Consider the following 25,142-nt stretch of genomic DNA (forward strand, 5'->3'; position numbering starts at 1 on the left):
AAAATGGATAATAGAAAGCGCAAAGGTGGCACTGAAATGACCAGAAAAAAAATAAAACAAAAAATAAAAAACAAAGTCTACTACGGTCTAAGGCATGAGACTCTAGGGCTGAAAATGGGCACTCCGGCCTGTTTCTGAAAAAAAAAATGTGAAAAAGAAAATGATCAGGGGCACGAGGCCGGAAGTGACACAAAGAAGAGGAGCAGGAAAAAAATCAATATAGAGGTAAAAATCACAAGTTAATGACTGTGTATTAGCCCGTGAAGTTTATGTTTATGTAAAGTGTTTCAATGTCTTTTGAAAAAGACCATGACTAGGACTATAATCTAGCATTCATAAAATGAAATAGACTAATTAAGTTGAAGTAATTTTCCACTGTATGCAAATAATTGAAATGAAAGGTATTGGTATGCTAATTAGACTAACTAGCTAGCTAGCTGGCTAACATCTACAAATAAATTACAAAATGTTGCCTTTATTTTGTTGCCTTTGTTGTCTGTTAGACTATTTTAGGTATTTCATATTGCTCATATTTCTCTTTGTTGTATTAAGTACTTATCACTGTAGGCATAGTTGTGGGAGTAGCTCATGTCTGGCTATTTTAACTGATTCACTCATAAAATACCTACAAGGCACTTCAACATACTTGGCTGTTTGTCACGTCACTTAAAAACTCTGTAGGAAAGTGGACCTTGAGGGCCAGAGTTGAGAGCCCCTGATGTAGATCATACTGCTACTTTAGTATTAAACACTTGCACCTGATGTGACTGCTGCACCATATTTTAGCTAAAATGTAGTTTGTGGTTTGATGATGAGTACAAAGTAGTGTTTTAGATTCACTGAGCAGCATGTGACTCATGACAAGGTGTTTGCAAGTTCATTTAATCAGAAATAAATAAGTAAATAAGATAAATAATAATGCTGTATAATTGGTGGCTTGAAGAGATTTAATTGTGTTAATGTTGTTTATATGTACATATCCTAAAACTGCTCATGAACATATCATGATGAATTATAATCTAACAAGATCATTTAAGAGCAAATCAACAAATATACATATATCGTCATTTAAATGAGCCTCCAAAAATGAGTGGCCCGTTTCTAAGTTTGTCTTTATTTCATAGTAATCTTTTTGTAAACTGTATAATCCTTCGAGAATTTAAGCATTTAACTTTTAACACAGAACTGCTGACCCTCAGATTTGTCTGTGCACACTACAGTCTTGGTAGTGTACTTAACGCTGACGGTGTTGTTGGCTGTGCAGTTGAGTGTAGCGCTCTCTGCTAAACTGAGGTTGATATTCAGCTGTGGTCCTTGAGTCTGAGGACTGATCCAGCTGTAGGAGAGATTCTGATCACCAGACGCCACACACCGAAGATGAAACATGCAGATGTTTTCTGATTGCAGCCAGACATAACTGTCCTCAATCTTTACCTCTCTGATGAGATCTGTGGGAGAATAATATGCTAAATTAATTATGTAAGCATACTAATGCTTAAGGAAATATTTAATATCGGTTAAATGACCACAAACATATTCAGTGTCAGTTCTTAAATGTGTTGATTTAGAATTTGTTATTTGGATCCTAACAACATTAACAGAATAAATATCAAACTATTAAACTCACCATGAACATGTAGTACAAAGTGTTTTGATTTATATTGTTCAGATTTACTTTCTGCAACAATAGAGAATCTTCCAGAATCCTGGAGTGTAAGGTCTGTTACTGTTACACTAATATTGTTCTTGTTCATCTTTGACCTGTTTAATAATTCAGATTTCACTTTTTGGAGATCATCATTTCGATACTCAGCAAATGTAGTATCATTATATTTCCACAGCACTTCAAGACCATCTTTTGGATAATCAGCGATTAATTCCAGTGAGTCTCCAACAGCTTTGTGCACCTCAACATCTGGATCAGCACATGACCCTACAATACAGAACAAACAACAACACATGGGTACAATCTGTCATAAATTCAATTTTTTTCAAATTCAAGAAAGGTTAACAGGCATCCATCAACACATTTGATTAAATAAATAAATGTGAGTAAATCAGACATCTGCCCTCTGCTGGCTGGTTATAGACACTAAGGAAGGGGAGACCTGACACTTTGTCAAGGTCAAGGTCAACTTTATTATTACCAAGAAAGCAACTTGTTCCAACTTTAAACCACAAAATAACATATATAGGCTACTTTTATTAGAATTAGTCTAAAGCTGGCTGCAACAGAAATAACGCTCCACTGCAGCTGGCCACATTCTCTAAAGATAAGGCTTGAGGTTCCTGAGCTGAACTCTTTTCTCACAGATGAAACAGTTATGTGAACTACTGTAACTGTCCATGATCATTTGCATGCATTGCATTAAACACATTTTGTTCCATATTTAATAAACAAAAACATAACCCTTATTATGCAGAAGTGAGTTCTGAGATCCTACGACCCTGGGACACACATGATCACATGATTCTCTGCTGTAAATAAAATGTTAAATGCTTTGAATAAAAATTATAAATTAATATTAAATAATATCCTATTTATTAATTATTGAAATTCCCTGTTTAAAATAGGGAATAAAAGATGTGCTATAGTTGTATAATTATACAGGATGTAGTTAATTGTATATAATAGGGCTACATGTTTTTAAGTTGTATTCCTGTTAATAATGACCCATTTCAAATGTTTACGTGCTTCTCTTCTTCTTGTTCTTAACAGCTCCCACTCACTGTGAAATATTGTTCCTGTAAACAGCCTACTTTCCAGCATTTCAGGAAAAAAAATATTTTGACGGCAATGAAATCACACATCTACACGAACCCCTGTACATGTTGAAAATAATTACTGTCTGAATAGGGCTGTATTTAATTCATTTAAAATATTGATATTCATTCCCTATACAGGAATAACTTCTGTATTTCTGGTTTCACTCACCTTGGAGAAGGAAAACCAGGAGAACTCCTAAAATGGAGCAGCGGGACTCCTGAAAGAGGTTCATGTCCAGACGTTTAGACGACAGACTGAGGCATTCGTGACAGCAGATACAGCGAAACAGAAGAGAAAAAAACAGACTTCCTCACACTAGAGCACAAGTGTTTCATCAACCAGCACAGTGACGCATTTAGACACATGTTGATTCAGATGAGTTTGTATCTCTGAGAATCATGACAATTCTGTGATTATTTACTTACATTTAGAGGTTTGGATATATGATTTCTTCATATTCATAGTGCACATGCAGGAATGGCCAGTTCTCAGTTCCTCTTTAAGCTCACAAACTGACACAATATTCAGGCCATTTACTATATATAGTTTACCAAAGTTTACTATTTATAGTTTATCAGTGTTCACTATGTATAGTTTATCAATGTTCACTATGTATAGTTTAGCAATGTTCACTATATATAGTTTATCGATGTTCACTATGTATAGTTTATCAGTGTTCACTATATATAGTTTATCAGTGTTCACTATGTATAGTTTATAAGTGTTCACTATGTATAGTTTATCAGTGTTCACTATATATAGTTTATCGATGTTCACTATATAGTTTATCAGTGTTCACTATATATAGTTTATCAGTGTTCACTATGTATAGTTTATCAGTGTTCACTATATATAGTTTATCGATGTTCACTATATAGTTTATCAGTGTTCACTATATATAGTTTATCAGTGTTCACTATGTATAGTTTATCAGTGTTCACTATGTATAGTTTATCAGTGTTCACTATGTATAGTTTATCGATGTTCACTATGTATAGTTTATCGATGTTCACTATATAGTTTATCAGTGTTCACTATATATAGTTTATCAGTGTTCACTATGTATAGTTTATCAGTGTTCACTATGTATAGTTTATCGATGTTCACTATATAGTTTATCAGTGTTCACTATATATAGTTTATCAGTGTTCACTATGTATAGTTTATCGATGTTCACTATATATAGTTTGTCAGTGTTCACTATGTATAGTTTATCGATGTTCACTATATATAGTTTGTCAGTGTTGCAGTGTCAGCTGAAGGCAGGTGGGTTTTGTCTGAGTATAATTAACAAGCACAGATTTCTGAGAAGATGAGAGTAATGTTTCAGGGCTCCAGACTGTCATCAGCTTGCACTCATGAAATCTGTTGTTGAAGTTTGGTTAAATAAGAAATGTGTGATAAATTTTAATAAAGCAAGATGCACTGTTGAAGTATGTAAAATGTGTAATTCATGTCTTGCTCAAAACATCCTCATGATGTTTCCTCCGTCCTTTGGCACCATACAGACTTTATTAAAGAGTTTGCTGATTTTACATCCGAGTTAGTGCTGGCTGCAGATAAAGTTGTAATTGTTGGTGATTTTAATATCCATGTTGATAATGAAAAAGATGTATTGGGATCAGCATTTATAGACATTCTGAACTCTATTGGGGTTAGACAACACGTCTCAGGACCAACTCATTGTCGAAATCATACTCTAGATTTAATACTGTCACATGGAATTGATGTTGATGGTGTTGAAATTATGCAGCCAAGCGATGATATCTCAGATCATTATTTAGTTTTGTGCAAACTTCATATAGCTAAAACTGTAAATTCCACTTCTTGTTACAAGTATGGTAGAACCATCACTTCTACCACAAAAGACTGCTTTGTAAGTAATATTCAGATGTATCCCAATTCCTTAGCATATCCAAAACCTCAGAACAACTTGATGATGTAACAGAAACTATGGACTCTCTCTTTTCTAGCATTTTAAATACAGTTGCTCCTTTACGCTTAAGGAAGGTTAAGGAAAAGAGTCTGGACACCGTGGTGTAATGAGCACACTCGCACCATAAAGAGAGCAGCCCAGAAAATGGAGCGCAGCTGGAGGAAAACAAAACTAGAAGTATTTCGTATTGCTTGGAGTGAAAGTAACCTATCTTACAGAAAAGCATTAAAAAAACTGCTAAATCTGATTACTTTTCGTCTCTTTTAGAAGAAAACAAACATAAACCCAGGTATTTATTCAATACAGTGGCTAAATTAACGAAAAAAATAAAGCATCAACAAGTGTTGACATTTCTCAACATCACAGCAGTAATGACTTTATGAACTACTTTACTTCTAAAGTCGATACTATTAGAGATAAAATTGTAACCATGGCAGCCATCAGCTACAGTATCACATCAGACAGTGCACTATAGATCCCCTGAGGAACAGTTCCACTCATTCTCTGCTATAGGAGAGGAAGAACTGTATAAACTTGTTAAATCATCTAAACCAACAACATGTATGTTAGACCCTATTCCATCTAAGCTCCTAAAAGAGGTGCTTCCAGAAGTCATAGATCCTCTTCTGACTATTATTAATTTCTCATTGTTATTAGGGTATGTCCCCAAAACCTTCAAACTGGCTGTTATTAAGCCTCTCATCAAAAAAACCACAACTTGACCCCAAAGAACTAGTTAATTATAGACCGATCTCGAATCTCCCTTTTCTTTCCAAGATACTAGAAAAGGTAGTATCCTCACAATTATATTCCTTCTTAGAGAAAAATTGCATCTTTGAGGATTTCCAGTCAGGATTTAGACCGTATCATAGTACTGAGACTGCTCTCCTTAGAGTTACAAATGACCTGCTCTTATCATCTGATCATGGTTGTATTTCTCTATTAGTGCTATTGGATCTTAGTGCTGCGTTCGACATTATTGACCACACTATTCTTTTGCATAGACTAGAACACTTTGTTGGCATTAATGGAAGTGCATTAGCATGGTTTAAATCGTACTTATATGACCGCCATCAATTCGTAGCAGTGAATGAAGAGGTATCATATCGTTCACAAGTGCAGTATGGAGTACCGCAAGGCTCAGTACTAGGGCTGTTACTCTTCACGCTTTACATGTTACCCTTTGAGATATCATCAGGAAACACAGTGTTAGTTTTCACTGTTATGCTGATGATATTCAGCTCTATATTTCTTCGCGGCCCGGCGAAACATACCAATTTGAAAAACTAACGGAATGCATAGTCGATATAAAAAACTGGATGACAAGTAATTTCTTAATGCTAAATTCTGAAAAAACAGAGGTGTTAATTATAGGGCCTAAAAGCTCTGCATGTAATGACCTAGAATGATGTCTAAGCCTTGATGGCTGCTCTGTCAATTCTTCGTCATCAGTTAGGAACCTAGGTGTGCTATTTGATAGCAACCTTTCCTTAGAAAGCCACGTTTCTAGCATTTGTAAAACTGCATTTTTCCATCTCAAAAATATATATCTACATTACGGCCTGTGCTCTCAATGTCAAATGCAGAAATGTTAATCCATGCGTTTATGACCTCAAGGTTAGACTATTGTAATGCTCTATTGGGTGGTTGTTCTGCACGCTTAGTAAAACAAACTTCAGTTAGTCCAAAATGCAGCAGCTAGACTTCTTACTAGAACCAGGAAGTATGATCATGTTAGCCCGGTCCTGTCAACACTGCACTGGCTCCCTATCAAACATCGTATAGATTTTAGAAACCTTGCTTATTACTTATAAAGCCCTGAATGGTTTAGCACCTCAGTATTTGAACAAGCTCTTGTTACATTATAGTCCTCCACGTCCGCTCCGTTCTTAAAACTCTGGCAATTTGATAATACCTAGAATATCAAAGTCAACTGCGGGCGGCAGATCCTTCTCCTATTTAGCGCCCAAACTCTGGAATAACCTACCTAACATTGTTCGGGAGGCAGACACACTCTTGCAGTTTAAATATAGATTTAAGACCCATCTCTTTAACCTGGCTTACACATAACATACTAATACACTTCTAATATCCAAATCCGTTAAAGGATTTTTAGGCTGCACTAATTAGGTAAACCGGAACCGGGAACACTTCCCATAACACCCGATGTACTTGCTACATCGTTAGAAGAATGGCATCTACGCTCATATTAGTCTGTTTCTCTCTTATTCCGAGGTCACCGTAGCCACCAGATCCAGTCTGTATCCAAGTCAGAGTGTCACTGCAGTCATCCGGATCCAGTACGTATCCAGCCCAGATGGTGGATCAGCACCTAGAAAGGACCTCTACAGCCCTGAAAGACAGTGGAGACCAGGACTAGAGCGCCAGATACAGATCCCCTGTAAAGACCTTGTCTCAGACGACCACCGGACAAGACCACAGGAAACAGATGATTCTTCTGCACAATCTGACTTTGCTGCAGCCTGGAATTGAACTGCTGGTTTCATCTGGTCAGAGGAGAACTGGCCCCCCAACTGAGCCTGGTTTCTCCCAAGGTTTTTTCTCCTTTCTGTCACCAATGGAGTTTTGGTTCCTTGCCGCTGTCGCCTCTGGCTTGCTTAGTTGGGGACACTTCATTTACAGCGATATTGTTGACTTGATTGCAAATTATTGCACAGATACTATTTAAACTGAACTGAGCTGCATGATGACATCACTGAATTCAATGATGAACTGCCTTTAACTGTCATTTTGCATTATTGACACTGTTTTCCTAATTATTGTTGTTCAGTTGCTTTGACGCAATCTTTTTTTTTAAAGCGCTATATAAATAAAGATGACTTGACTTGACTTGACTTTGTGGAGCAATTAAGAGACCCTTTTCACATGTCCAGGATTGGAGCTTGTAAATCAGACATCTGCCCTCTGCTGGCTGGTGATAGACACTAAGGAATGAGAGACCCTGACACTTTGTCATGTCAACTTTCCCAGACAGCAATATAGTGTAGGCCCAGATCCGGCCCACATCTGGCCTGTGTGAAATCGATGTGGGCCAGATGTGGGCTGGATCTGGGCCGAAACTGCTTGCTGTCTGGGTTATTATCAGCAAGAGGGCAGTTTGTCTCTCAGTCAGCAGTAAACTATACAATCAACAAAACCAGCACACACCACCACAACACACAGACACAAACAAGACTTCCATTAATAATTTATATAAACTTATTTGTAATTTAAAAGGCTGATGGCAGCTGGTATAAAATAATCAGTCCTACATAAAGGCACATAATATCTACGAGTAGAAGGAAGAAATTTAAAAGTATTCTGCAAACTTGTGTTCAACTTTGAACTCCTCTGAACTTTTACATGGTTTTATATATTTTAATAATAAAAATAATTCATTTGTGTAGCTTGCGTAATCTTTCAATGGAGTGAAATAATATTGTTTAATATGTAACTTTATTATTACTAGTATCTCTTCTGTTGCATGTCCTTACAACATTTCAGCTGAATATTAATTATAAGTGTTAACTAGATATTTTCACATGTCTAGCGATGTGTGATTATACTGAAATGCACAAAAAAAAAATAAAAACAGGTTGTCTTTTCAAATCCTCTATCGCTGGTTTGTGTGGTTTAAGTTTAGTGCTTCAGAAATGTGATGTACTTTCCAGTAAGGGAGCATAGAGAGGATTGATGCTCTCTAGTTGTTGTGGTGCATTGTGGGATTTTTCAGGGAGCAAATGTTCCATTGCACTGGAAGGATTTCACGATTGAGACAGTCCTTAAAATGGCTGACTCCCTGATCAGTGTCCTGACTACGGAGCAGATTGAGACGCACCCGTGTCTCACCAGAAGATAGTGTCTGCAGCTGAATCATCCATCCATCTAACAAACCACTGATCTGATGAGAGTTAGGTCTGCAGTGATATCCTACAGATACAAATGTATTTTTTTATTGATTATTAAATAGTTTCATTGGTTTATTTATTCTAGTTTCCATGAGAGAGTTCAATATTTATATTCTCATTACTACTTAAGATGGCTGTTTTGCTAAGTTTTCAAATTATTACCAAACAGCTGAGGTGGAAATATTATGAAATATTATATTAATGAAAATTTACTTAAGTACAAGTAAAAGTACCAGTCTACAAATCTACTCAAGTTAAAGTAAAAAGTAGCTCATTTAAAATTTACTCAGAGTAAAAATTACTTAGTTACATTTTAACAGTGGGAGGGAGGCAAAAATGGGACAGGCCTAAGGTGTCAAACTCAGTTCCTGGAAAGCCCTAATTAAACCCACCTAATCCAGCTAATCTAATCATTTAGGCTTATTTGAACACTGCATGATATGTGTGTTGGAGCAGGGTTAGAACTAAACTTTGCAGGGCTATGGCCCTCCAGGCCCCATCCACATGGAGACGCATTTCGCTGTATACACATACATTTTGTATCGTATAGGCATTTTGTCCACACGGATACGGCGTCTTGGGAGAGTGAAACGTCACAGGTTATGAATGTAACCATGGTTCCCTGAGTAGGGAACAAGACACTGCATCCTCTAGGGGTCGCTATGGGGAACACCTCGTTGTGACCCGTGACTGAAGCATACATTGAAAAAACACCAACATGTTGGCCGGCAACAGCCTCTGACGTCACTACCGGCGCGACTGTAAACAGGCACCGGGAGAACACGTCATTCACTTCGTCTGAAGCTTGCGTCCGAAGCATGGCAGGGAGCTAGAGGTTGCAGTGTCTCGTTCCCTACTCAGGGAACCATGGTTACATTCGTAACCTGAGACGTTCCCTTTCAAGGGAACTTCGAACTGCGTCCTCTAGGTGTCGCTATGGGGAATAGTATACCCACGCCGCCATGCTGAGGGGAATGCAGGCCAGAATCATGGCGAACACTAAGTACCAACTCTACCATTTCCATGGGAGTTGCCCCTGGGACGTTTAGACAGCTGTCTGTGACAGTACCCCTTACGACCAAAGGCCTAAGCTACATACCCAACTTAATTGTTAGGGCCTCAGCCCGGGGTAGAGCTGAAGGCTTGGAATCAGGAAAGATTCCTTTAAAGGGATACGTCTAAGAACCTAGCATTTTAAACTAAGTCTTGCCTGTCACACAGGGGCTACCGCTTGCTCTAGCAAAAGCTTGCTGAAGGAGCTGTCTCAACAGATCTCCAGTAGCAACACCCTGTTTAGATAGGTATCCAAGGATACATAGGTGGAGTGGCGCCCAAGATGGACGGGGCTTTTACTAACTCAAGAAAGGGCACGAAGCAACCGCGCGAAGCCCTAACCATATAGGATTTTAGAAAGAACGCAGAATACTAGCGTGCGAACTTACCACAGTGTGGATTTCAGAAAGTGTGCAAAGACTTCACGTTCACACTTAGCATAGCATGGATTTTCAAATACTGTTCTAAGGAGGGGCTCTCGTGGCACTCTGATAGAGCAGCTAATAGATGGAATGGTGCATCTCAAAACAGTATGTTTGAGAGTCATCAACTCGATCTGTGGAAATAATGCTGGAGCGCTCTGGGGAAAAACAGCAAACTCAGTCTCATATGAGAGGAGAACTCCGAATTCAGAGTAGTGTGCTCATAGGCGACCCTTCTTGGAAAAGGGGAGCGCTGTTAAACTACCATGAGGATCGCCCAAATAGCCCCTCATGTTGAGGGAAGCGATGCTTGAAGTGTATAAACAAATACACACTGGGTGAATGGAGCCCAAGGAACCAGGGTCTAATCATCTCAAGAAAGGGAACGAGGTAGAGCACGTAACCCTTACCGTACAGGATTTCAGAAAGTGCGCAGAGTCTTGCGTGCACACTTACCACTTACGTGGATTTTTAGAAAGTGCGCAAAGTGTTCACGTGCACACTGACCACCATGTGGTTTCCAGAAAGTACACAGAGCTTAGCGTGTGCACCTAAAGGTTCCTAAGCATCGCAGAGGCGCTGAACCGCACGGGAGAGGCAAGCTCAAATTTTACAAACCTCTAGCGAGGGGAGCATCACCTGAGGCAGCATATACAAGAAGACTTCTGTAACTGCCACCTTCACTTCCCGCTGGATGCGACAGCACAACTAAGCAGCCAGCAGAGCCCTCAGGGTGACCTGGCCAGAAATCCATGAAATTCCCTGCAGTGCTGTGCCAGGCCTGATGATCAAGGAGGCTCCCGCAGAAACCTAATACTGGAATACTGGAGTGATGGAAAATTATGACGGATTGATGGTTTTTTTGAGTGTTTAGTAAACACTGTAACTGAGCACTGCAAAGGAAACTCACAGAGTTTATTAGTAGACACATAACCACCAGCAATTTAAACATAAGAATATACAGACAGGGTTATTTTTTTTTACTCCCACCCTCCTGCGCTGGAGCCCCGCTCAAGGGGCGCCTCCTTTTAGTCCGGACCATCAGTAAGGTGGTTGCTATGAACATAGAACCAGCCAAAAACATTATAGGTCCAGCATAGGAGACTGTAATGCGAGAGGTTTCCACCTAACCTCGATCAGGTGGAGAGCTGGTGGTTACAGGGGAATTAGGAAGGGGAGGATAAAAGCAGAAGTTAAAAATCCCTAAAGGGAACGAGTAGATACCTCAGTATCACTCTGATTCAGACGAGAACATTGCCTCATCTGGATCACACCCCTTAGGTTCTGCTTACCTCCTTGTGACCCAAGATTCCTGTTACCCCTGCCTGCAGGTGGGCGAGGAGCGCGAGTTGCGACACTAGCCTTCTGTGCCCGTCTTTGATCCTCAGATCGAGACAGGCCAGGACCCCTATGTTGTTCAGGCTCAGACCTGGACCTTCGTGGAATGAAGGATCTGAAAGCAGCGGAGTGTGCCTTCATCTTCCCGAACTTCTCAACGGAAATACCGAAAAGTTCAGAAGGCGAAACATGAGCATCGAGAAGAAAGCCTTTTCTTTCTTCCCGATGTCTGCCAGGTTCATCCACAGAAGTCTCTCCGCTACCACCATGGCCGTCATAGTCCTGCCCATGGCAGAGGCGGCCTGCTTGGTAGCCTGGAGAGAGGCCTGTGGTGCGGCGCAGCTCGGCTACCTGATCAGGAAAAAGGCCTTCGCCTCTATCCAGGTCTCTTAGCAGATCAGTCTAAGCACCACCATTGTGTGTAATAAAGCCACAGCCTGACCTGCTGCTGCGTATGCCTTGCCATTTAAGTGAGATGTATTTCTTGAAAGGGCTTAGATGGCAAGTAGGGAGATTAAGAGAGGATGTCTCCCCCGCAGAAAGAAAGCTCTTTCTACAGGGGGCATTCTCTCATAGCAGTTTTCCCGCATTGCCTCGATGTCAGCAAAACTCTTATGCCAAAACCGATGGATGCGAGAAGAAAATGGCCTCTTTCATTTATTTTTGATCTCTGTATCGAGATCAGGCAGAAATGGAAGGCTCACCTGAGCTGGAGGGCTATGGTCGGAAAGATAACGCTCATCGAGGCGGCCTCACGGTGTCACTTTGTTAGCGTACTTTCATGGCACTCTCTCTCGTCCGCCGCCGACTAGCGCAAAAGGGAAAGCCCCTCCCTAAATCATTGAGACAGATCCACCTGAAATTCTCAGAAGCTCATTCTCCTCCGTGCCTCAGCAGCGGTTGGTCCTGAACCGTGGGAAGCAGATGGCTGCCTTTTTTCCTCGGAAAGAGAGACGAATGAGAGCGGAGCTTTTTCATTGAAAAAACGCTCACAATGCACGCAGACTGCCTCCTCAAAGACATTGCGTGTGTGCTCTTTACCCAAACAAATGACGTAAAGATCGTGTGTGTCATCGGGTGTCAAATAACGCCGACACGGATGCACACATTGTCTAAACGCTTGCTAGTAGTCGCCATGATAGACAGAGAAAGAGCGCTCTTACCGGTTCTTTCAGATGCACGCTTCAAACAAAACAGTCAGTGAAGACGAAGAAGAGAATGACGTGTTCTCCCGGTGCCTGTTTATAGTCGCGCCGGTAGTGACGTCAGAGGCTGTCGCCGGCCAACTCTTTGGTGTTTTTTCAATGTATGCTTCAAACCTCACTCCCCTGATCTCAAGAGACGCACTAGCGACTGACACTAGTGGCTGCAGTCATTTAGCCTCCTTGTTAGTGCGTCCGCCTCCCATGCCGTAGACCCGGGTTCGAGGCCCACTTGGGGCGAGAACTCGGGAGAGAGGGGTTACATAGAAATAGAGCAAAAACAGGCAATATGGTGTCAAAAACTCAAGTCTCTTAATTAACTTGTTTACTGAACTGTTGTAAAAATAAAAAATAAAATAAATAAAATCTATGATATAAATATATACATTTTCTGCCCCTATATCTTCAATTCTGTGATCATTCTAAATGCATTTAAACAGACTGAATCCCACAGTGAAAGAACACACTCCAAATGCATGCACACATCGTTAAAACAACATGATATTATCGCAGACGATATCGCACACTCTGCACCACTGTCTTTTTGGCTAATTTGTGCAAAACCTCTTGCTAAAATATCAAATGTTCATTTTAACCACCAATGCATTATGCTATTATTTAGCTTACCTATATACATGCTTGCGAAGGGTTGATGTCTTGTTGAGATTTTAGAAGCTGTTAGTTTGGTCTTCCTAGGCAAGCACGGCTAACACTACATATAGAGCATGAATATGGCCAGGGGTTCACTTCATTTCCTTCGAGTTCAACTTCAGAATATGACGGAGTTTAGTTTTCAGCGGTTTCTGCACCACTAACGCCTGTTTTGTCTGTCTACATCCTTCTTGTGATTTTAGCGCCAGTTTGCCCTCCTGCCCATTATTTACTGCAGTAGTTTCCAGGGAGCTTTTTTATTTATTTTTATTCAGTAATTAATGTGTTTTAAAATGTAGCGACGTACAGTACTTCAAACTAAATATACTTAAGTAAAAGTAAAATTACAGATTTTAAAAATTACTTTAAACAGAAGTACACAAAAAAGCCAGTCAAACACAGTAACGCGAGTAAATGTAATTCGTTACTTTCCACCTCTGCCAAACAGCAAGCACAAACTATGCAAAAGCAGCAACTCTGTTCCAGTGTCCGAATCTGTTCACTCATTTTCATTCACTCCCTACATTGGACTTATATAGGGAATAGTGAATGAGGGGGCGATTTTGAACACATCAGAGTAGAAATGTCCCACTTTAAACCTCAGTGAGTCAATCACACGTCACCTTCACATGTTGACCACATGATGTCACCATGACGCAAGGACAGCTTTTCATGATGTTCTGGCAATAATGGTAAGAATAATGAACACAATGATGCCATTCATTTTGAAAACATCTGACAAAAAGCAGAAATCAAGGCATCATTACATAAACGTAATGTCTAATGTGAAGTTTTGTTTAGTTAGCTCCATACTATGCTCACAGAAGTAGAATTGCTTCATCTTGGAAATTATATCAAACGAGTCATCTCATGAAACCCCTCTCAGGTCCTCACCATCACACCTCATATTCTTGTTCTGAGTGGGTCTCAAACCCTGGTCTCCAGCGTGGGAGGCAGACGCACTAATAAGGAAGCTAGGTTGCTGAGGTCAAAGTTGATCGATCTGCAAGTTCACAGCTTGGATGTCCGACTTCCAGATGTTATTTCCAGGTAGGAGGTGGGAAAAGTAGGAATTTCCAGTTGTTCCACACTTGACACATTTGGCATTGAATTGTGGGTTAACAGTAGTGATGTTACGTTCTGTGCTGAGGCTTCGGAGCATGTGTCGAGAAATCCCTGCAGCTTTCAGTGAAGCGCATATCGAGACTTATTATTATTATAGTTCCTTTATTTAACCTGGGGAAATCATATTGAGACTATAGTCTCTTTTTCAAATGGTCCCTGGCCAAGAAAGGCAGCACTTAAAAATGTAAATAAAAAAAAGTAAAAATAAAAAGGAGAAACCTCATCTACAACAAAGCATACCATCGACTTGTATTGCTTTAGAACAATGACGTCATTGATAACATCCGTAACCTCGCTTGGCCTGACTAGTTCAGGAAGCGGTTCAAATCTTGTAAATTCACAGTCCTCTGTCCTGTTAAATCCAGCCACTTTAAAGTTTTAGACTAATAATATTGCCCCTCCTGCCTATTTTGAGCAAAGACCTGATATACACACATTTAAAGGGATAGTTCACCCAAAAATGAAAATTATGTCATTAATGACTCACCCTCATGTCGTTCCAAACCCGTAAGACCTCCGTTCATTTTCGGAACACAGTTTAAGATATTTTAGATTTAGTCCGAGAGCTTTCAGTCCCTCCATTGAGAATGTATGTACGGTATACTGTCCACGTCCAGAAAGGTAATAAAGACATCTTCAAAGTAGTCCATGTGACATCAGAGGGTCGGTTAGAATTTTCTGAAGCATCGAAAATACATGTTGGTCCAAAAATAGCAAAAACTACGACTTTATTCAGCGTTGTCTTCTCTCCCGGGTCTGTTATGAGCGCGTTCACAGCACTGCAGTTTAGTGATATCCGGTTCACGAATCACTCGATGTAACCGGATCTTCTTGAACCAGTTCACCAAATCGAACTGAATCGTTTGAAACGGTTCGCGTCTACAATAAGCATTAATCCACAAATGACTTAAGCTGTTAACTTTTTTAACATGGCTGACACTCCCTCTGAGTTCAAATAAACCAATATCCCGGAGTAATTAATTTACTCAAACAGTACACTGATTGAACTACTGACCGAGCCAGATAACGAACGAAACATTGACTCGTTCTCGAGTCAAGAACCGGTTGCATCGGTTTTCGGATCACCGGTAGTGATGGGAAGTTCTGTTCTTTTCCGCGAACCGGTTCTTTCAGACAGTTCGATTAAATAAACCGGTTGAAGAAAATGGTTCACCAGTTCTTTTGAGCTCGACGTAATGACTTCATTGGCGATGATTGCCCTTGATTCAAGCCTTCGGTTTACCCGCGCTCATAACATTAGCACAGAATCAGTTCAGAATCAATCATCAAAAGAACCAGTTCAGTTCATACGCGCTGTGTGTCAGTGAGCTTCACGCTGAATCACGCATGCGCAGTATCATCAGCTCCTCGGTTCTCGAATCGGACGCATCCGACAGAAACGGTTCTTGACTCGAGAACGAGTCAATGTTTCGTTCGTTATCTGGCTCGGCTCGTGTTCATCTTCAGTTCTCTCTTCACAGCAGTTCAGTCCGTGTACTGTTTGAGTAAATGAATTACTCCGGGATGTTGGTTTATTTGAACACAGAGGGAGTGTCAGCCATGTTAAAAAAGTTAACAGCTTAAGTCATTTGTGGATTAATGCTTATTGTAGACGCGAACCGTTTCAAATGATTCAGTTCGATTTGGTGAACTGGTTCAAGAAGATCCGGTTACATCGAGTGATTCGTTCGCGAACCGGATATCACTAAACTGCAGTGCTGTGAACGCTCATAACAGTCCCGGGAGAGAAGACAACGCTGAATAAAGTCGTAGTTTTTGCTATTTTTGGACCAACATGTATTTTCGATGCTTCAGAAAATTCTAAAGGACCCTCTGATGTCACATGGACTACTTTGAAGATGTTTTTATTACCTTTCTGGACGTGGACAGTATACCGTACATACATTCTCAATGGAGGGACAGAAAGCTCTCGGACTAAATCTAAAATATCTTATACTGTGTTCCGAAGATGAACGGAGGTCTTACGGGTTTGGAACGACATGAGGGTGAGTCATTAATGACATAATTTTCATTTTTGGGTGAACTATCCCTTTAATAGCCCCATTCATTTCAAGCCAATATGTTTATTACACAGTTATGTTATATTATGCTATACAATCATTATATACCACTAGAAAATACACATTATATTCATATAAATAGATAAGTGTTTGTGGAAATGGATTTTTTTTCTTCACCATTATTTCTAAGCCTTAACTGGCACAAAATACAGTGTATTACAGATCACATCAGGTCAACTTTAATGTATTTGCTTGTTTTACACTCTTTAGCCACCAGATGATAGTGTGAGCAAATGAAGCCTCGAGAAATGAACCCTTTTGTTAACCACTTGGCTGAAAAGCTTCAGTGCTTCATCTCGCCATCACTTCTTAACAGTGTAAAAGAGGTAAATCCCAGGTAAAACCAATGCTAACCCTGTTTCTAAATTACAAGTGTGCAACCTTCCTTCACCCAGGATTAACAGCGAGTTTTAGGAGAAAAGATAACTCTGGGTTAAGTGGAGTATTAAAAGCCCTCTTAAGGGGAGAATGTAGGCCAGGGTTCTTAACTCTGGACCTCGAGGTCCCTTTTCCTGCAGAGTTTAGCTCCAACTCTAACCAAACACACCTGCACAAGCTCATCAAGCTCTTCAGGATCATTACAGACAGGTGAGTTTGATCAGGTTTGGAGGTAAACTCTGCAAGAAAGTGGACCTCGAGGGCCAGAGCTGAGAGCCCCTGATGTAGACCATACTTGTACTTAAGTATTAAACAATTGCACCTGATGTGGCTGCTGCACCATATTTTAGCTAAAATGTAGTTTGTGATTTGATGATGTGTTCATCCACACTTAATGTTTGTACAATCTCTACACAGTCATGGCTGTTGGGAATTGCTTCAGACGGAGCAAGAAGTGTAGCTGGATTTGATGGAGTGGCTTTTTCAATAGTGATGTTTGGCATCAAGGCCAAATAGACTGCCTGAACTGCTCATAAACACGGCCCCCAGCCTCGTGAAACAGTGTCAAGTTGCTGTGAATAATACCCTACAGGTTTATTTTGATCTCCCCATTCTTGGGTTAAAACAGATGTCATGTAACCTTTTTGTTCATTCACATGCAATGAAAAAAGACTTTCTGTGATCGACCATGCCGTGTGCAGGCGCTTTACAAAAGGCATGTTTCCATTCCTCAAAAGCCATTTTAGCTGCAGGAGACCAGTTAACTGGTTCTTGGGCCCTTGGATTTCCTTTTAACTAATTGTTTAAGGGTTGTGACTTTTCTGCATACCCTTCAATCCAACTACGACTGTAATTACACAGGCCCAAAAAGGATCTCAGCTCTCGAACGTTCGAAGAACTGGATGTGTTTTAACAGCCTCACAGCGACTAGGTGATCTTCACCTCTCACCCTGAGATATACTCTGACCCAAATAGATTACTTCTGTCTGACACAGTTCAGCTTTTATTTATTTTTTTGGTTTGCTCTGTGACCTTTGCTGTACAGGAAGTCAAGCAGCTGCCTGACATCCCTCTCATGTTCAGTTTCATCTTCTGAACAAATCAAAACATCATCAATATACTGAGAAAATCCCACTTCCTGTTGGACCTGTAACATGAATAGTTTCTGATGTCAAAGAAACTTCCATAAGAAAATCAGATCACTACGCTTATCTCTGCACCGGTATCAATGAGCAGATCTAGATCAAATGATGTGTTCAGAATATGGGCCCTTACATACAAGCTGTCCGGCTCCCTCCAAGGCCCTGCGAGAGGAGGGGGGATTGTTGTGTCTCTGCCTCTGCAGCCGCTGGGGCAGCCGAGACAGCGCTCAGCAGCCTATGCTGCGTCTCAAGTGGAAACTGACCAAACTGAGAGATGGAGAGGGAGAAAGGCTTCAATTCTCAGATTTTTTGGTCTCTCTTTAACTTTGCAATTTTTTGCCCAATGTCCACTCATTCCATATTTCCAACAAGCGTCTGACTGTAGAATTTGGCTTGTCCTAAACATTTGATTTGCTTTTGGCACTGCTCCAGATTTTCTCAGAATGTTGTCAGAACTGTTAGGATCTGCGATCAAAACACGCACTAACTTTGAAGCTTGGTTTTCTGCTCGTGCCACATCTCTTGCAGTAATTAGCAATTCTTCAACAGTTAAATTGGTGTCAGTAGGGAAGCCTAAGCCCTCCTTCCTATTACACACTCCTTTCCCAATTTCAGGAATTAACCCATTCAGCCAAACTGACAGGAAAGGCCCTCCTTTGCCCAGAATTTTGATAAAACATTACATTTAGACAAAGTGGCAAAAATCCAAGGGATTTGCCTTGATTCTCTGGTTTTCATTCTTTGAATTTTACCCCATGCTTTTTTGATGTCTTTAGGTTTCCAAAGACCACCCCTTTGCACTTTGATTTTATATTTAGCAACTATTTCTTGCTCTGCTTCTTTGATCTTAAAGTGCTCTTTCAGTTGTTCTGTCATTGTTTCAATTACATCATCTAGCTTAACTTCTGTCACCTCCATAACTGAAGAAATTATATAATCTGACCCAGTAGCCAAGCTACTCTCACAGTACGTACTGAATTATCATGAAATGTCAAAACAGAACACACTCACTCTGCTTTGCAGTATTTAAGCCAGGAGAAGACGTCTGCGAGATACACCCTCGTCCTCACTCATGCCCCGGAGTCAGAAGCCCAGTGGTCTGGGACAGTCCAACATCTGGTTGTGCGAGAAACAATCAAGACTCTGCTCTTATGGAGATAACAGCAGTTACTTCCATCCTGTTTGTGACGCCAACATGTTAGATCGGGTCTCCACGCTAGATAATATTTAGGATGCAGCCCCAGACGCCAGATCCTGTCAGTAACAGTAACAGAACAACTAGCCAGCAGTGCTGTTAACACCCAAACCCTGTCAACAGCAAGTCTTGTCTGGTATCCAAATGTAGCGCTCCCCTCAGACTGGATATTGTTGAGGGCAGGGCTTTTGGGTTCTTTTAAGGTATTTATCAAATGTGTTTTAACCCTGATTAACTCAGTTTTAAATGTTATCTTGGATCTCTCTTTTATAGTATACCCCTGAAATGGTTTTATAACCTACTTATGAATTCACCGTTCTTAAGTTATAGTTTTAATAAAGATTTTTAACCATGTGTCTGTATATTCCTCTCCTCGAACCAAATGATAACCTCTTTCCAGATAAGTAATAAAGTAACACAACACAAGGTTTTAGGAAAATATATATAAATTATTTACTCAATAAAGAAATTATTATCTCCAATGAAATAAGACAATGAATTAAGGATATGATTGTTCTTTTTTAAAACTTCAACATAAAATGTCTCTCTTTTTAAAAGGAAGATACTGTCAAAACTGTACTATATATAAATGCACAGACAACACTTTAAACCCTATTAACCTTCAATAGGATTAATTCAGAAAACCTCGATGAATCAACTTCAAAATCACTTAAAAACAACATACTTTGTGGGCCCACACACACCTTAATGCAATCTAAAGCCGGCAAGTAAAATTATTATAAAACTAAATACCGTAGCAGGCCTGATGCGATGCTTGTGTTCGTTGTGGCCCAAAAATAATGGCCGTTTCACTCGTCAACGAGCAAACAAAAGGAAAAATACCTTAAGATAACGTTTCTGTCCAGTCTTTCTCCAACAATCACATGAGCAGGCTCCGCGTCCGATCAGCATTTCAGCACGAACTCCATTGATTTCTCTTTTCTCCTCACAGTTTCGGTAAACCCACGAGAGAAATCCTGGTAAATCCAAGCCCAGTCTGAGTCTCTTCCCTGTCTTCAGGTCGAAAACAGCAGATAAACCCCTCGAACAGTTCAACTGAGGTAGTCAAACTTTAGCTAGAAAATGTCATTCACTTGTAATGAACGGACTCCAGCCTATACTTAAATTTAGCTAAGCGTTAATATTAGCAGTAACACAAAAATAAACAGTCGCTGAACTTCGTGCAGAAATTCTTCCCGTTTCTCAATATGCAGCTTGTCACTCGTCTCACCGGTTGTTGTGGGAACAATCATAAGACACAATCTACACACTGGTTTGTGCACTACTAATTCACAAATTAACTCAGAAAATCTCTGTGTCCCGCTCACTCATTTTTTTTTTCTTTTTTTCTTTTCCCTGTCAGTGCTCAAAACAAACCCGCGAGCTCTGACTCTCCGCCCAATCGTTATTAACCACATAAATGCTGGTTTGGACAGTTTTCAGAATAACATAATCTTTTACCATGAAACAATAAACAAAATAATGTTTAAACGGCTTTTAACATTTTTATAATAACTTTTTAAATGAATTTCAACCTTTTTAATCACACTATTTATATGATCTGATAATTAAATGATAGGCCTACTACAATCATCACTTATCACCTCATGATTTTTTAACCGGGTTACACAAAAATACCCAAAATGAGTGTTTAAGTCTTCTGTCAGTCAAGAAGTTGACTGAGGAAAGCCAGAGAAGAGCAGAAGCAGGAGACAAAGTGATGATGGTAAAAAGTGACAGAGTTTATTGAACAATCTTAGTTGCATATGACCAGCATAACTTCAACATGTACTGTTATACCAAAACTGCTTCATAACAACATTCCATAAACCTTGAGTTGGGCTTCCATTAACTTTTATCTTTATCTTTTTCTTTTAGTAAAGAAAGTTCATTTAATGAAACAAGAATGAGATTGGATTGAATTGAAAATGCATAAGCTAGGAAAAAATTATAAGAAATATAGAAACATAATAAATGAATAAACAATAAATGAATAAACAATAAAAAAAAACTTAAGTGATATAATTGAAGTTATCAAAATAATCAAATAATAAAAATAATCAACTAATAACTCAAAGGAATGACTAATGATTATAAAATGATTGTGTGAATAAATGATTATAAATGAATGAGGAAAAACATACAAATAAAAACAACACACAATTTGCACGTGAGGATCTAAGGATCATAAGTTTGTCTTTACTTTAAAGTAATCTTTTTGTAAATTGTATAATCCTTCGAGAATTTAAGCATTTAACTTTTAACACAGAACCGCTGACCCTCAGATTTCTCTGTGCACACTACAGTCTTGGTAGTGTACTTGACGCTGACGGTGTTGTTGGCTGTGCAGTTGAGTGTAGCGCTCTCTGCTAAACTGAGGTTGATATTCAGCTGTGGTCCTTGAGTCTGAGGACTGATCCAGCTGTAGGAGGGGCTCGGATCACCAGACGCCACACACTGAAGATGAAACATGCAGAGATTCTTTGATTTCAGCCAGAAATAACTGTACTCAATCTGTACCTCTCTGATGAGACCTGTAGGACAATAATATGATAAATTAATTATATAAGCATACTAATTAATAAATGACCATAAACATATTCAGTGTCATTTCTTAAATGAGTTGAACAAAGATTCTGCTCTGAAATCTCTTTTTGCATGCCTAGAGGAAGTAAAAATGTGGTTTTCTCAAAACTTTTTATTTCTGAATGAATCCAAAACCGAGGTTATAGTCTTTGGCCCCCATGACAACTTTAATTGCAGTAACATCGATCTGGATTACCTTTCTCCAACTTCATCTTGCACTAAGAACTTAGTTGTTCTCTGGGACCACAACCTCAAATTTGAAAAACAAATAAATGCGGTGATTATTTCTTGTTTCTTCCAGCTACGTCTTCTATCAAAGGTCAAATCCTCTCTTTCTGAGAAAACCTTAGAGATTGCTGTCCATGCGCTAATTACATCACGGTTGGATTATTGCAACTCTCTCTACTATGGCATTGCCAAACACTCTATTGCTCGTCTCCAATTAGTACAGAATGCTGCTGCAAAGTTCCCCAAAGGAAACGTAAATTCGATCATGTTTCTTCTTAAAATCACTGCATTGGCTACCTGTGCATTTTAGAATTGAGTTTAAAATTCTTCTCTTTGTTTTTAAATCCGTAAGCAATCTGGCACCGAGCTATTTGTCCGAGCTTCTCTGTCCACACAATCCCACACGAATCCTGAGGTCTGGTGATCAGAGACTTTTGGCTGTCCCCAGATCATGGCTAAAGAAAAGAGGAGACAGAGCCTTTGCGATTGCCGGGCCGAGGCTGTGGAACAGCCTTCCAGCTTACATCCGAACGGCTCAATCTCTAACTATTTTTAAATCTTCTCTTAAAACCTACTTTTTTTCTTTAGCTTTTAATTCATTGTGATATCATGTCATGAAAGTGTCTTATTTATTTATTTATTTATTATTATTATTATTATTATTATTATTATCTTGTGTATTGTTCAGCACTTTGGTCAGCCCTGCTTGCTGTTTTTAAATGTGCTGTATAAATAAATACAAACTTGTTGAAACTTGAAACTTTTAGAATTTGTTATTTGCATTCTAACAGAATTAACAGAAAAATATCAAACAATTAAACTCACCATAAACATGTAGTACAAAGACTTTTGTTTTACATTGTTCAGATTTACTTTCTGCAACAAAAGAGAATCTTCCAGAATCCTGGAGTTTAAGGTCTGATACTGTTTCACTTAAATTCTTATTCATCTTTAACCTTTCATAAAATTATTCAGATTTCAATTCTTTGAAATCACCATTTCAGTACTCAACAAAATAAGCCCCATAATATTTCCATTCTACTTCAAGATCATCTTTTGGATAATCAGTGATTAATTCCAGTGAGTCTCCAACAGCTTTGTGCACCTCAACATCTGGATCAGCACATGACTAAAATACTTCAGACACTTTGGGCTGTTTCTTACAAAACTATTGCATAAAGGTAGAAGAGTTTAAATATAGTACATGTGTCATTGGACTGGTTTATTAACACAATCATGGTGTTTTTATATTCCTTTCTGAATTTTAAAATCTCCAGTCACCATTCAGGGACTTAAGTGATGCAATAGAAGAGACATATTGCGTCCCCCATAGAACCATTCAGTGATCAGTGCTTAAAATAACCATTTTCCATAGTGTGAAGAACATTTTAACAATATAAAGACACTTTAGTTCAATGGAAAGATGTATGTTAAAGGTTCTCCGTGGAACCATCAAAGCCGATAAAGAACCTTTATTTAAGAGTGTACTTGTAAGTTCACACAGAACTATTATTAGCTGTTGTTCAGGTCTGCGCTCACATACATCAGACAGAAGCTTTTAGCTGTTGTGTCGTGTCTCGAGGTTTTATCAGCATTATAGAGCCAGTGTTGTGTTTTTAAGACGACACTTCATACTTCAAATTTAAAAAACATTTTGAGATTTCTGTAAACCCTTTATTTGTTGCATCTGTTGTAAACACAAGAACAGGGCGTGTAAACAGCTCCATAGCAAGTTAACAGATGTGATCATTAATGTAGTAGAGAAAGAAAATGATATTCAACTCACCTTTCACAGAGAGAGAAACAGAGCTTGATTGTGATGATTTTGGTCTTTTATCTCTCTGTCCTCTACACCAGAACTGATCCTGATCAGACTCAGTAGCTCCTCTGATAGTGAGAGTGTCTCTGTTTACAGTGTAACGCTCAGACGTCTGTAACATTACACTCTCTGTGCCTTTAAACCACTCATATCTCCACTCATATGTCTGGAAATCTGTCCAGTCAGATCTCCAGTCATATTTCAGGACATTTCTCTGTCTCCAGTTACTGTAAGACTCAATCACACACTTCAGATCGACTCTCTCTCCAGTGAATACAGGACTGTCTGGAGTCACAGTCAGTGTAGATCTGGGTAAATCTGTGAAGAAAGAAGCAGCAGAGCTCTTTCAGTGAACTAGTCAGAAACGATCTGATCATCTGAGTTCCTGTATTTGTGTGACACTGATGTTAAAGAGGAGAGGAGAGTGATGGTCTCAGTTTTTTTTGCTCCTTTCAACTAAATGGTTTCATGCCCATTCTTTTGATAACTAGGTATAGTATAGTTAATGACTTGTTTTTAATTTATTTTTATTAGTTGATTATGCAAATATTTACACAATATTTGATTAAGAAATGAAATCATAAATAAATTAAAACTTTCAGTATAACTGCCATAATGATAAATACACATTGATAAACATTCTACTTTCTTCCAGCTTTATTTTTGACCAGTGCTGGATGAATTTGAGGTTTTCACAAAAGTGAGTTTTCGCTCTCGTCTAGCAATCCCAGTGCTCCACATAGCAATTAAACATCTAAAAATGTCTTTATTTGTGATTTTTTTTTAAGCTTTCAGTTTTTTCTGCTCACTACTAGACAATTAGTGCTTCCCCTCAGCACAGGTTTGGTATTGTTATACAGCGCAGCAGTCCAACTTTGTGAATATTCACAGTGAATTCTTGATGACGTGAGTCTGAACCAGTGTATATCCTATTGTATAAACGTAGAAGAATTGGAATATAGCACATGGGTCATTTGATGGTTGTTTTAAAACAATCATGGTGTTTTTAGGTCATTTTTGAACTTTGAAAGCTCCAGTCACCATTCATAAGTGACTTAAGTTGTCATAGTGATGCAATAGAAGAGACATATTGCGTCCCCCAAAGAACCATTCAGTGAACAGTGCTTAAATAACCATTTTCCATAATGTGAAGAACATTTTAACAATATAAAGACACTTTAGTTCAATGGAAAGATATCATGTATGTTAAAGGTTCTTCGTGGAACCATCAAAGCCAATAAAGAACCTTTATTTAAGAGTGTACTTGTAAGTTCACACAGAACTATTATTAGCTGTTGTTCAGGTCTGCGC

The 25,142-nt window shown here is 39.2% G+C and overlaps 1 protein-coding gene across 1 annotated transcript; it reads right to left on the minus strand.

Annotated features, from left to right (window-relative positions):
- Positions 1-929: 929 nt before the first annotated feature.
- Positions 930-20,592, minus strand: LOC109106780. Its single transcript, XM_042759308.1, has 4 exons — positions 19,952-20,592; positions 2,936-3,047; positions 1,628-1,933; positions 930-1,448 (listed from the first exon to the last, which is right to left on the minus strand). Exons 2-4 carry the CDS (start codon positions 2,997-2,999, stop codon positions 1,168-1,170), a joined length of 651 nt encoding a protein of 216 aa, XP_042615242.1. The 5' UTR covers positions 3,000-3,047; positions 19,952-20,592; the 3' UTR covers positions 930-1,167.
- Between the last annotated feature and the right edge of the window lie 4,550 nt (positions 20,593-25,142).

The sequence above is a fragment of the Cyprinus carpio genome, chromosome A7, assembly GCF_018340385.1.
Source record: "Cyprinus carpio isolate SPL01 chromosome A7, ASM1834038v1, whole genome shotgun sequence".
NCBI lineage: Eukaryota > Metazoa > Chordata > Actinopteri > Cypriniformes > Cyprinidae > Cyprinus > Cyprinus carpio.